Source organism: Bombina bombina, unplaced genomic scaffold (assembly GCF_027579735.1).
Source record: "Bombina bombina isolate aBomBom1 unplaced genomic scaffold, aBomBom1.pri scaffold_593, whole genome shotgun sequence".
NCBI lineage: Eukaryota > Metazoa > Chordata > Amphibia > Anura > Bombinatoridae > Bombina > Bombina bombina.
This window is the reverse complement of record NW_026511755.1, coordinates 119952-135000: the sequence shown is the minus strand read 5'-3', so window position 1 is coordinate 135000 and position 15049 is coordinate 119952. Positions and strand designations below refer to the sequence as shown.

The 15049-nt window shown below is 36.0% G+C and overlaps 1 protein-coding gene across 1 annotated transcript in view; it reads right to left on the bottom strand.

The window, feature by feature from the left end:
- LOC128643934 (probable sodium-coupled neutral amino acid transporter 6) overlaps positions 1–15049 on the bottom strand; it is a gene marked incomplete at its 3' end in the record, with an annotated part of 180931 nt that overhangs the window by 162533 nt on the left and 3349 nt on the right. Inside the window, exons 2-5 of the mRNA XM_053696701.1 lie at positions 7757–7887; positions 1583–1656; positions 281–333; positions 1–31 (exon numbers count right to left, since the gene is read on the bottom strand). The exon at positions 1–31 is cut by the window's left edge and continues 9 nt beyond it. Of these exons, the coding sequence (XP_053552676.1) occupies positions 1–31; positions 281–333; positions 1583–1656; positions 7757–7887 (289 nt within the window). The remainder of the gene's footprint in view (positions 32–280; positions 334–1582; positions 1657–7756; positions 7888–15049) is intronic.

Below are 15049 nucleotides of genomic sequence, written 5' to 3'. Positions count from 1 at the left end.
TCTGAATAAGAATTGTACTTGCCACAATAACCTACACAAAGAGGTATCAATTAACAGATATTAAAGTCACATAGGTGATAGCAATAACTTTCATGATAAGCATTTTTATTCGGTTCAATGTTCTTCAATTAAATATTAGATTTGTTTATTACGTTTATTTAAAGGGATTTTTTTATTGTGTGACACAGATCAGTGACACTATTACAATGCATGCCATGTGTAAGGCAAATACATAACAGGTCTAGCCAGCCTGAGAGATAATGATAAAGATGAGAAATACCTTTCCAGGTGACCCAAATGCAGAGAGACCGATGTCCTCGTATGATGTGACCGCTGTGGGAGAGACCACACAAATAAATTATTTTAATAAACAGTATCACTGTATTGATGATAGCTTTACTTGGGCATACAGCATATGTCAGTATGCTCTGTGCACCCACATTTAAACACTGATTTTGTGAGCGATCACTGACACAATACACGTGCACAGCCAGCTCTCTCTTTGTTAGAGACACCCAAAATACCTCTGTGCAAAAAGGTATCGTCTGGACAAGATGTAACTAAACAATGAGTGTGAAGTAACAGATTTGTGATGCAAAATATATGCACTAGAAAAAACTAGTTATATGTAAAAACATGTTCTTAAAGGGACAGTCAAGTCCATAAAAAACCATGATTCACAACTTTCCAATTTACTTTTATAACCAGTTTTGCTTTGTACTCTTGATATTCTTAGTTGAAAGCTAAACTTAGGAGGTTCATATGCTAATTTCTTGAAGGCCGCCTCTAAGCTGAATGCATTTTGACCACTAGAGGGCATTAGTTCATCTGTTTCATATAGATAACATTGAGCTCATACACGTGAATTTACTGAGGAGTGAGCACTGATTGGCTAAAATGCATGTCTGTCAAAATAACTGAAATAAGGGGGCAGTCTGCAGAGGCTTAGATACAATATAATCACAGAGGTAAAACGTATATTATTATAACTGTGTTGGTTATGCAAAACTGGAGAATGGGTAATAAAGGGATTATCTATCTTTTAAAACAACAAACATTCTGGTGTTGACTGTCCCTTTAAGTATCTGACAAAAATTATGGCTTAAGTACATTCATTTTTTTACATAGGGATAGCACAAAATGTGGTCTGTCTAAGCACTCAAAAAAATAAACCAACAACCCTGCTCTATGGGAGAAAATACATTTATATAAAATACATTTAGATAATATATATATATATATATATATATATATATATATATATATATATATATATATATATATATATATATATATATATATATATATATATATATATATATATATATATATATATATATATATATATATATATATATAATATATTATATATGGATCTGTACTCACTCCAGTTTGAGAGAGCAGTCCATTTTGCTTTATATATTCGTGTGTGTGTTTATTTAATTAATTTATTTATTTTCCTAGAGCAGGGCTGGAAACTTATTACTATAGTTTACTAGTCAGGGTTAATAGCTACTAGCCCAAAGGGAAAACGTTACTAGTTCACTTAACGTTAAACAAAACGCACATTTCTAATACTTACCTGTCTGAATACACATACGAAGCAAGAGGTGAATGGAGTAAGCAGCCAGACCAGCGACAATTAGCAGCAGGACACTGAGGGGTAAAAAAAGGGACAACATTTATTCCTATGGCCTCTAAAGCTCTCTGCTCTGGCGAGATAAGCTAAGAAGTCTCGTCAGTACTGCGCAGTCAGGCAGATTTCAGCTTGAGAGTACTGCAGAGGAGACCCCTACATTACAATATAAAGGCCTAAAAAAAAAAAAAGTCCATAAGAATTTCCTTGCTTTGTCTTCATGCTGGTGAGATTGTCATCTTCAGGTCTGTTCCAATGATACCTGATCACATTGGAAAGAGCGTTTCAGTCATGGATTTAAAATGACTTTTTATCACAATAAGGAGAAATAAAACAAATTTTGAATTAGGGAAATTTAGCTTTAGCCCCTTAAAGGGATATGAAACCCAAAAATGTTCTTTCATGATTTAGATAGAACATACAATATGAAACAACTTTCTAATTTACTTCTATTATCCAATTTGTTTCATTCTCTTGGTATCATTTGTTGAAAGAGCATCAATGCACTACTGGTTTCTAACTGAACAAATGGGTGAGCCAATGACAATCAGTATATATATATATATATATATATATATATATATATATGCATCCACCAATCAGCAGCTAGAACCTAGGCTCTTTGCTGCTCCTTAGCTTTCCTAGATAAATCTTTCAGCAAAGGATAACAAGAGAAGGAAGCAAATTAAATAATAGAAGTAAATTGGAAAGTTGTTTAAAATTGTATTCTCCATCTGAATCATGAAAGAACATTTTTGGGTTTCATGTCCCTTTAACGACCGTGATGTACCATGTACGTTGCCGGTCACTAAGGGTTTCCTCGTTAACCCCTTAGTGCCCAGACTACTTTTCCATTTGTTGACCGTTTGGGACCAGGGCTCTTTTTACATTTCTGCGGTGTTTGTGTTTAGCTGTAATTTTCCTCTTACTCATTTACTGTACCCCCACATATTATATACCGTTTTTCTCGCCATTAAATGGAATTTCTAAAGATACCATTATTTTTATCATATATTATAATTTACTATAATTTGTTTTATAAAATATGATGAAAAAATGGAAAAAAACACAGTTTTTCTAACTTTGACCCCAAAAATCTGTTACACATCTACAACCACCAAAAAACACCCATGCTAAATAGTCTCTAAATTTTGTCCTGAGTTTAGAAATACCCAATGTTTACATGTTCTTTGCTTTGTTTGCAAGTTATAGGGCAATAAGTACAAGTAGCACTTTGCTATTTCCAAACAACTTTTTTTTTCAAAATTAGCGCTAGTTACATTGGAACACTGATATCTGTCAGGAATACCTGAATATCCCTTGACATGTATATATTTATTTTTAGTGGACAACCCAAAGTATTGATCTAGGCCTATTTTGGTATATTTCATGCCACCATTTCACCGCCAAATGCGATCAAATAAAAAAAAAAAATTGTTAACTTTTTCACAAACTTTAGGTTTCTCACTGAAATTATTTACAAACAGCTTGTGCAATTATGGCACAAATGATTGTAAATGCTTCTCTGGGATCCCCTTTGTTCAGAAATAGACATATATGGCTTTGGCATTGCTTTTTGGTAATTAGAAGGCCGCTAAATGCCGCTGCGCACCACACTTGCATTATGCCCAGCAGTAACGGGGTTAATTAGGTAGCTTGTAGGGAGCTTGAAGGGTTAATTTTAGCTTTAATGTAGAGATTAACCTTCCACTTGACACATCCCATCCCCTGATCCCTCTCAAACAGCTCTCTTCCCTCCCCCACACCACAAATGTCCCCACCCCAGAAAGTCTGACAGTACTTTTTAAAAAACAATAAATAAAAAAATAAAATATATATATATATATTCTGCAGTGTGGGATCCCCCCATCCTCCCTGATCCCCCCCACTAACTATTTGCCACCATTTTGGGTACTGGCAGCTGTCTGCCAGTACCCACTAAGCAAACAAATGTGGCTTTTTTCAACATAAAACCTACTTTTTCTGTAGTGTAGCTACCCCCTCCCCATCCCAGATCCCTTTGGAAAAAGTATTTTCCCCTCTTCTGCCACCCACCACCCGCTCCCAGCACTCTCTCCCACTGCTTCAGTTTTTTTTAAAAAAATTGGCCAGATTGCGGGCGCTCCCTCATCCCCCCCCCTCAGCCCGTGCGCACCCAACCGTCACTTACAACAGCTGGCCGAAAGTTCACCAGCGATGGGCCGCCCACCCGCCTCCCTGCAATGGCTCCCACCCACCAACGATCGGCACCATCGCTGGTCGATGCAGAGAGGGCCACAGAGTGGCCCTCTCTGCATCAGTGTGTAAAAAAGGGTATCCCAGTGATGCCTCAATATCGAGGCATCACTGCAATACACAGAGCAGCTGGAAGCGATAGCAATCGCTTCCAGCGCTCATTTTCACAGAGGACGTACTAGATACGTCCATTGTCATTAACTGACAGTCTTTGCAGGACGTACCTGGTACGCTCAGTCATTAAGGGGTTAAAGGGACAGTAAAGTCAAAATTAAACTTTCATGATTCGGATACAGCACGCAATTTTAAGCAACTTTTTAATTTACTCCTATTATCAATTTTTCTTCATTCTCTTGGTATCTTTATTTGAATGTAAACTTAGGAGCCAGCCCATTTTTGGTTCAGAACCTGGGTAGCGCTTGCTAATTGGTGGCTACATTTAGACACCAATAAGAAAGTTCTACCCAGGTGCTGAACCAAAAATGAGCCGGGCTCCTATGCTTACATTCCTGCTTTTTCAAATAAAGATACCAAGAGAACGTAGAAAAATTTATAATTGGAGTAAATTAGAAAGTTGCTGCTCTATCTGACTTATGAAAGTTTAATTTTGACTATTCCTTTACTAATAGCACGTGTCATGCCGACGGCGGTAAGAACGTGCTACTTATAATGCAAACCCCCTGAAAAAAATAGCTACACACAGGGTACGCCGCTGGTCCTTAAGGGGTTAATAAAAGGGATTCTGTTAGTGAGAAGATGCGCTCAGCCACTGGAGTGACATTTTGGATCACTATCTGATATGCAGAGTAACTAAAACAAAATACAATATACAAAATATCCCAGGGTACAACAAATACCGGGTAATTACAAGACCTGTCTGCAGTCTTACAATAAATTACCATGCTAAGTGAGCTTGAAAATGTGTTGAATGCATTCATTCTTTGCTTGCCCCAATCTTTTTTTCAACAGTTATGGTCACTGCCTAATTGGAGGAGTCAATCCCAACTTGTTACTGTAAGTTGTGTAGCAACAAATCTATTACTTATTAATTATCTTATTATTTCTGTCTATGCCAATTAGTGTCCGATATGTAGCAGTGTTAGGCTTGCAAAGAACTGCGTGTCCACTTTCCATTTTCAGATTTAAAAAAAAAAAACTCTTAATTTTCAGACCTTAAAGGGACAAGAAACCCAATTTTTTCTTTCATAATTTAGAAAGAGCAGGCAATTTTAAACAACTTTCTAATTTACTTCTATTATCTAATTTGCTTAATTCTCTTGATAACCTTTGCTTAAAAGCATATCTAGATAGGCTCAGTAGCTGCTGATTGGTGGCTGTACATAGATGCCTCAAGTGATTGCCTCACCCTTGTGCATTGCTATTTCTTCCACAAAGATATCTAAAGAATGAAGTAATTTAAATAATAGAAGTGAATTGGAATGTTGCTTAAAATGGTATTATCTATCTGAATCATGAAAGAACATTTTAGGTTTAATGTCCCTTTAAATTAAAGTAAGAGGGTATAAAATTAATAATAAAACATATTTATATATATTTTTTGTTTACTATGAACAAACATTTCCAGTGTTCTCTCCCCAGCTAACATTACAATGTGTTGATGCTTATTGCACAAATTAGGATTACATATTTTTTATATATACGCTGTATTATGCAATTATTTTGTGCTTCGGTAGCGCTACAGAATTTGGTGGCGCTATACAAATAAATGATAACAATAGCGGAAATGTCATTGCACTGCCCCCACCGGGCTGTATAATATAATCGTCCCTTTAACAGGCTGAAAAAGCGCACAGACAAGCAGCAGAGATAAAACAGGGTGAGGCTGTTAGCACATTTCACAGCCTCTTGTGAGAATCCATCAGCAAACACAAACTGCTGACAGATGAGATCTGGGAAGATACTTCCTCTATCACAAGACTGTGAGAATCATTTCCAGGTGAAAGGCAACTTAATGAGCCTGGTCCTTAGTGAAAACCAATTCAGAGTATGCAGCAATGCTCTGTGTGAGAAATAAATACTGACGGCAGTGAGACCAGTGCGTAGCAAAGGATTTCACTCAAACAAGTGCGCACAGTAGCAGTCTGCTTTATAATAACTAATATAAACATAAATAATAACTAATATAAACATAAATATTAACTAATATAAACATAAATAATAATAACTAATATAAACATAAATAATAACTAATATAAACATAAATATTAACTAATATAAACATAAATAATAATAACTAATATAAACATAAATAATAATAACTAATATAAATATAAATAATAACAACTAATATAAATATAAATAATAACTAATATAAACATAAATAATAATAACTAATATAAACAAATAATAACTAATATAAACATAAATAATAATAACTAATATAAATATAAATAACTAATATAAACATAAATAATAATAACTAATATAAACAAATAATAACTAATATAAACATAAATAATAATAACTAATATAAATATAAATAATAATAACTAATATAAACAAATAATAACTAATATAAACAAATAATAACTAATGTAAACATAAATAATAATAACTAATATAAACATAAATAATAATAACTAATATAAAAATAAATAATAACTAATATAAACATAAATAATAATAACTAATATAAAAATAAATAATAACTAATAGAAACATAAATAATAACTAAAAGAAACATAAATAATAACTAATAGAAACATAATAACCAATATAATGGTTGTATTTATAATAAAAAGCCAAGTAACCCCTTGATGGAAAGAAAGCGCTAAGTGCACAGTTTGTAACAATACATTTATGTTATAACCCAGTGATTAAAGGGGCAGTTGAGTCAGAATCAAACAATTCAAGTAAAATATGCCATTTTTAACAACTTTCCATTTTACTCTATTTTCAAATTTGCTTTGTTCCCTTGGTATCCTTTGCTGACGTGTAAACCATGAAGGCTTGTAGGACCTCAGGAGCATGCAAGTGTCTTTAGCACTCTACAGCAGCAGCGCTTGCAACAAGATATGTAGTAATGTTATACGTGCACGCTCCTGAGGTCAACGCGGCTACTTAGTTAACAGAGTTTGTAAAATTTCTCACGGTGTAAACTGTCCCTTTAAGAAATTTTTCACCAATGCAAATAAGCTAGAGGTGCAGTTAATCAATTACAGTTTATTTGATCTTAACAGTATTGGAAGTTTAATCTGCAATGTTACTTAAAGGGATATTAAACAATCTGTTTCATTGTTGTAATAAAAAAAAAACCACTTAGCAGTGGGTTATAGTTAATATAAATCATTGCAATATGTATTATTCATAAAAAATGTTTATCTTTTATTTCCATTCATTTGTGCAGTGCCCATTACTTCCTGTGACAGTCCTACAAGGGGGCTGGGGTCTCTACAGAAAGGAATATCTAGCATCATGTCATAAATCTTCTAGAGTAACATGAGCTTGTTTATTATTCAGATAATACTAGAAATATCCTAAGTCTGTTTTGCCCATGCTCAGAAGAGGCAGAATTCAACTTAAGTTTAAAAGATGTCTTCTCTCTTATTTCCCTGAGGGCAGTGGCTACAAAGAGAAATTGTAAGTGCTCATTTTGTAAGAAAACAAGTAAGTGTACTTTGATTTAACATATTTGTTTGTACTAAAGTAATACTGTTTAATATCCCACTAAAAGGGACAGCTACAAATTATCTTCAAAGTGATCGTTGCTCAATAAATGAAATACTTGGGCTTCAGTGTGAAGGATAAATGCTTTGGAACATCCCCCAACTCTCACCATATTGGCAGAGTATCTGCATGTAATGAACACAAAGCAGCGAGATTCACCCCATCACTGTTGTTGGCAGCAGCTCCAGTAACACAAACCTGAAGCCGATTATTCCAGTGTTGGACATCGCATAAGACAATCCCAGGATTCCACTTCCCATAATAGCGTTCATGAGATTGAAAACAGAAGAACCAAATGAGGCTCCGGTGGCGCTCCGCTGTGGCAGCCTCTGCAAATTAGTAATAAAAGATAGTTTAAAAGGACCTCTAATGAGGTGAAAGGCGACAGTGTAAAAACACATGAAAACAATGTGTTTTTACACTTATGGATAAACATTAATGGCAGGAAATCTAGCACAGAAGGTGGGATCAGAACTGTCAAACGTATAAAGAAAGTGTGAGATCAGAACTGTCAAAGATATAAAGAAAGTGCTAGATCAGAACTGTCAAAGATATAAAGAAAGTGCGAGATCAGAACTGTCAAATGTGTATAGAAAGTGCAAGATCAGAACTGTCAAATGTGTAAAAAAAAGTGCAAGATCAGAACTGTCAAATGTGTAAAAAAGTGCAAGATCAGAACTGTCAAATGTGTAAAAAAAAAGTGCAAGATCAGAACTGTCAAATGTGTAAAAAAAAAGTGCAAGATCAGAACTGTCAAATGTGTAAAAAAGTGCAAGATCAGAACTGTCAAATGTGTAAAAAAAAAGTGCAAGATCAGAACTGTCAAATGTGTAAAAAAAAAAGTGCAAGATCAGAACTGTCAAAAGTGTAATGAAAAGTGCGAGATCAGAACTATCAAACGTATAATGAAACGTGCGAGATCAGAACTATCAAACGTGTAAAATAAGTGCGAGATCAGAACTATCAAACGTGTAAAATAAGTGCGAGATCAGAACTATCAAACGTATAATGAAACGTGCGAGATCAGAACTATCAAACGTATAAAGAAAGTGCAAGATCAGAACTGTCAAACGTATAATGAAAAGTGCGAGATCAGAACTATCAAACGTATAATGAAACGTGCGAGATCAGAACTATCAAACGTGTAAAATAAGTGCGAGATCAGAACTATCAAACGTATAAAGAAAGTGCAAGATCAGAACTATCAAACGTATAAAGAAAGTGTGAGATCAGACCTGTCAAATGTGTAAAAAAAAAAGTGTGAGATCAGACCTGTCAAATGTGTAAAAAAAGTGCAAGATCAGACCTGTCAAATGTGTAAAAAAAGAAGTGCAAGATCAGACCTGTCAAATGTGTAAAAAAAAAAGTGCAAGATCAGACCTGTCAAATGTGTAAAAAAAAAAAAGTGCAAGATCAGACTTGTCAAATGTGTAAAGAAAGTGTGAGATCAGAACTGTCAAATGTGTAAAGGAAGTGCGAAATTAGATCTGTCAAATGTGTAAAGGAAGTGCGAAATCAGACCTGTCAAATGTGTAAAAAAAAGTGTGAGATCATAACTGTCAAACGTGTAAAGAAAGTGCAAGATCAGAACTGTCAAAACGTGTAAAGAAATTGTATCACAGTTCACTAGAAAAACAATTAAGCAAATAAAAGGGCGCCACAATTGTGCATTCACTTCCAAATTTATCCCTCTACAAAGAAGAATTATTCATTTTTGCCATGGAAAATAGCTTCATATGAGACCCAATGAGTTGTGCAGAAGTGGCTGTGTATTTGCTGTATCTTCCTTATAGGGGTATTTCTGTGGTCAAACACAGTACATGAAGCAAAAAGCATGTGAGGTTTTAGATTTCATTTGCATATATTACCCAGAGTTCTTTGGTGCATTGGGAAGCAGAGATACTTGCCTCATATGCTAATTCACTACAAAATAATTTCTATAGTTTATAATAAGAAGAAATAGATTATATATCCTCACAAGGACAAACCACCTGATTACCTAATGAAGCCGCTACACTTTGAGAGAGCTATGAAACATTGTTAAAGTGATGGTAAATCCTAGAGTTTGTGAAACAAATAAAGGGGACTTTCAGTCATGAAGTATAAAATACTTCATGTTGAAAGCTCCTTTATTTGTTTCAAGCGTTGCCGCACTAAGCTCCTCAAGTCGCCCACGGCAGAACACTATTTAGCCGAGAGGTGACATTTCACCTCTTAGCCAATAACGTACTAGCTATCAGGCTTGGTGCCAGTTGGAGCGTACGGCTATTTGCGAAGAAGTGGAAACGTCTCCTCACAGCAAATAGCGTTCTGCCGTGGACGGCCTGAGCAGCTCAGTGTGCCGAACGCTTCCTACAAATAAAGGAACTTTCAGCATTTAGCATTTTATATTTCATGAATGAAAGTCCCCTTTATTTGTTCCACATACACTAGGATTTACCTTCACTTTAATCATCTTTTTTAAGCTTAAAAAAGTTACTTGAATTGTATTTATAAGTGGCGTGAGCGGTCTAGGTCCATCATTATTTTACATCTGACACTGTTGTCCCTGCACTGGATTGGCTGGAAGAATTTCTGTCCCCACCTAAGCCTGTAAGGCTTGTGAGACATTCCCAGCACGTGATATTTAGCACCATAACACTCTTTATTTTCCTATTTCATTTTACTAATGAAATCATTTTGGAAGTTAATGTAGGACTGTGGCGCCTTTCTGGTTTGATGTATTCCTTCTACAGATTTCTCATATCAATAACGGGAGTGAGGAAGAACTGCCAACTTACAAACATATTATTACTGGATGGACTGAGAACATAAGTACAGGAACAAATTCGGAATTTTAAAATCCAAACTTTTTAATTAAAGGGACATTGTACAATAGATTTTCTTTGCATAAGTGTATTTTACATGATCTATTTATACAGCCTATCTGGGAGTGTTTTTGTAACAATGTATATTTTTGTCATTTTTTTAATAACATTGTGCTGATTCCTCACCAAGCCCCAAAGTATCAGATGTAGACTGAAGTCTATAGACTCCTGCTTTTTCCTGTTTATCGAATGGGTTTTTTCATATGCAGGGAGGGGGGAGTGTCTGCTTTTCCTGCGTTCCCAGCCCCTTTCAGTGGGTGTCCCAGCCTAACCTCATCAGTTAGTAAGTTTTTAAAAGGTTCTATACTGTTTTTTTAGATTAATATATATACACACATACACATTTAAAAAAACAAACTATTTTCTCTACCTGTAAGTCACAATCGTCTCTGTCTGCTCTTTGCTTTGTTTTGTGTCTAAAATGCAAATAATAATTTATATTTATTTAAAACAACAAAAATGACCTTTCTGATTACAGTAGTGTGCTATCTTTCTGATTACAGTAGTGTGCTATATTTCTGATTACAGTAGTGTGCTATCTTTCTGATTACAGTAGTGTGCTATCTTTCTGATTACAGTAGTGCGCTATCTTTCTGATTACAATAGTGTGCTATCTTTCTGATTACAGTAGTGTGCTATCTTTCTGATTACAATAGTGTGCTATCTTTCTGATTACAGTAGTGTGCTATCTTTCTGATTACAATAGTGTGCTATCTTTCTGATTACAGTAGTGTGCTATCTTTCTGATTACAATAGTGTGCTATCTTTCTGATTACAGTAGTGTGCTATCTTTCTGATTACAGTAGTGTGCTATCTTTCTGATTACAGTAGTGTGCTATCTTTCTGATTACAGTAGTGTGCTATCTTTCTGATTACAGTAGTGCGCTATCTTTCTGATTACAGTAGTGCGCTATCTTTCTGATTACAGTAGTGCGCTATCTTTCTGATTACAGTAGTGTGCTATCTTTCTGATTACAGTAGTGTGCTATCTTTCTGATTACAGTAGTGTGCTATCTTTCTGATTACAGTAGTGTGCTATCTTTCTGATTACAATAGTGCGCTATCTTTCTGATTACAGTAGTGCGCTATCTTTCTGATTACAGTAGTGCGCTATCTTTCTGATTACAGTAGTGCGCTATCTTTCTGATTACAGTAGTGCGCTATCTTTCTGATTACAGTAGTGCGCTATCTTTCTGATTACAGTAGTGCGCTATCTTTCTGATTACAGTAGTGCGCTATCTTTCTGATTACAGTAGTGCGCTATCTTTCTGATTACAGTAGTGCGCTATCTTTCTGATTACAGTAGTGCGCTATCTTTCTGATTACAGTAGTGCGCTATCTTTCTGATTACAGTAGTGCGCTACCTTTCTGATTACAGTAGTGCGCTACCTTTCTGATTACAGTAGTGTGCTACCTTTCTGATTACAGTAGTGCGCTATCTTTCTGATTACCGTAGTGTGCTATCTTTCTGATTACAGTAGTGTGCTACCTTTCTGATTACAGTAGTGTGCTACCTTTCTGATTACAGTAGTTTGCTATCTTTCTGAGGGTGCTGTGTAAACAAAAGTATTACAAAGGATATAAACTACCTTTAGTTACACGTATAAGCTGTATTATAACGTACATAATAAAGATATTGTTGTCTACACTCGCTCATGGCCCTCTGCCATTTTATAGATACAAATATTCCGAAAGCCAAACCGTTCCCCAGACACAAGCAGTTTGGATAAAGGGTTTTTTACCTGTATTTCCATTATTAAAAATTCTTCTTGTAAAAGTGATTAGTGTTTCAGTGGCATACGCACGTATGCTAGGTGTGACTAGAGGATTGGGATACAAACACCATGCCTGTTCAGAGAGTTGGAAGCGGAGAGTATTGCGTCAGTGACTTTGTGCCATACAAGCCACTGCTGACTCTCTGAGAAGGTGTGGCGTTTAAATGCTGGCGCACAGAGCACTCATCATATGTGCATATGCCGCTTAAAAACAAGAATACATTTTACTAGAAGAATATTACAAACATACTTCTGTTTAAACTTTAAATGCACTCGTGCACATTTCCATTCTGATCTATTTACTTATTATTTAGTAACTGTACTCAAATCTTTAGTGTTGCGCTTGTGGAAAAAATGAGTTTGCTAGGGAGCGGCACACAATGAGATTTATTGAAGGGACATAAAACCTAACATTTTTCTTTCATGATTGAGAAAGAGCAAACAATTTTTAAGAAGTCTCCATATTATTTATATTATCAGATTTCTTCTCTCTCTTGGTATCCTTTTTTAATGAGCAGCATTCACTACAGGGAGAGCTAGCTGACCACATCACAGATCAGGCTGCTTTTATAGTAAAACCCTTCTTCTTTTATTGAAGCTATAGGATAAAACATAGCACTATGCGTTACCCTATAGCAGCGATAAAAGAACGGTTTTACTATGACAGAAACATTTAGTGCTGTGATCTTTCTATGCCTCTACCAAGTGCATCAGACAAGTGAGTGTATTATTCCAAGGCTTGCGGCCCTGATTCTGTATTTGCACTTTCTGTGCACTGAGTATTTTCAGTTTCTGTGCACTGAGTATTTTCAGTTTCTGTGCACTGAGTATTTTCAGTTTCTGTGCACTGAGTATTTGCACTTTCTGTGCACTGAGTATTTTCAGTTTCTGTGCACTGAGTATTTTCAGTTTCTGTGCACGGAGTATTTTCAGTTTCTGTGCACTGAGTATTTTCAGTTTCTGTGCACTGAGTATTTTCAGTTTCTGTGCACTGAGTATTTTCAGTTTCTGTGCACTGAGTATTTTCAGTTTCTGTGCACTGAGTATTTTCAGTTTCTGTGCACTGAGTATTTTCAGTTTCTGTGCACTGAGTATTTTCAGTTTCTGTGCACTGAGTATTTTCAGTTTCTGTGCACTGAGTATTTTCAGTTTCTGTGCACTGAGTATTTTCAGTTTCTGTGCACTGAGTATTTTCAGTTTCTGTGCACTGAGTATTTTCAGTTTCTGTGCACTGAGTATTTGCACTTTCTGTGCACTGAGTATTTTCAGTTTCTGTGCACTGAGTATTTTCAGTTTCTGTGCACGGAGTATTTTCAGTTTCTGTGCACTGAGTATTTTCAGTTTCTGTGCACTGAGTATTTTCAGTTTCTGTGCACTGAGTATTTTCAGTTTCTGTGCACTGAGTATTTTCAGTTTCTGTGCACTGAGTATTTTCAGTTTCTGTGCACTGAGTATTTTCAGTTTCTGTGCACTGAGTATTTTCAGTTTCTGTGCACTGAGTATTTTCAGGATCACTGAAGCCAAAGTGTTTACAAAGTGCAATGTTAAATGCTCTCCGCATTTAACATTGCACAAGCAGCTCACAAGAGCTGCTGGTGCAACGCCGCCCCCTGCTGACTCGCGGCCAATCAGGGGGGTGTCAATCAACCCGATTGTACTCGATCGGGTTGATTTCCGGCGATACCTGTTACAGGGTTATGGAGCAGCGGTCTTTAGACCGTTGCTTCATAACTTGTGTTTCTGGCGAGTCTGAAGACTCGCCAGAAACACGGCCGTTCAAGCTCCGTACGGAGCTTGATAAATATGGGCCAAAGTGTTTAACCTCTGCCAAGGGGAGAGAAATGGAGCACCAACCAAACACGACCAGTGATTGACAGGGTTGTGCAACTTCTGCTGCTGATTGACTTGCCGACTGTGTCTTTGTGACTCCTGTGAAGTGCTGTAACTATGTGTTTAACCCATTTGCAGGGCTTAAAAACAGAGGGTCAGCAGTCCTAGAATTACATGCTCGAATGAATTAGAGCATGAATACATTACACTATAATGTCACTTTAATAAATATGCCTAATATGACCAACATAAAAAAGCACACACAATACAGATGATGTAAATATGAGGCCGCTATGGTTAACCCTTTGATGACTGGGTTAATTTGTCTACATCGGAACAACGTTTCGATGTAAACAAATTGAAATCCTGCGATTGTACACGCGATCGTGAGATTTCAATGATGGGATCGGGTCAGGGGGGCGTCCCTGTGATGCTAGAGCACGCCCTCTAGACCGCGATCACATCATGGAAGCACAGTTGGCTTTAGGACAGCCAACGGTTATGACGTTCTATTCCATCAGAACGGCACTAGAGCCCAGTGTAATTATGGCGGAATAGAACGGCATAACGGCGTTAAAAAGTTAAATAGATACATTACACAATATTGCATTGACACCAAAAATAACATTAAACATCAGTTTATTAGATAGTCTTTAAAATTCACTTCTTCCCCTTCTAGGTGACACTTAGGGTCAGTGTTTGTTTGCTGCACGTTAAACTGTAAGCGAATTAGAAAAACTATCTAATAAATGGACTTTTAACGTTATTTTTGTTATCTATGTGATATTGTATAACGTATCTATTTAACCATAGCGGCCTCATATTTACATCATTTGTACTGGGAATGTTTTGTTCACTGAGTACGTTGAAGCTTCGGTTGGCTACTATGTACTGCGCTGACTATGGAGAGAAAACAACGGCTATAACTAGTAAGCAACTCATTTCTCAGTGTGTACGTATAAAAAAGCACACACTTAAGACTGAAAATGTATTTGAATGTTAGAAGATTACTAAAATAT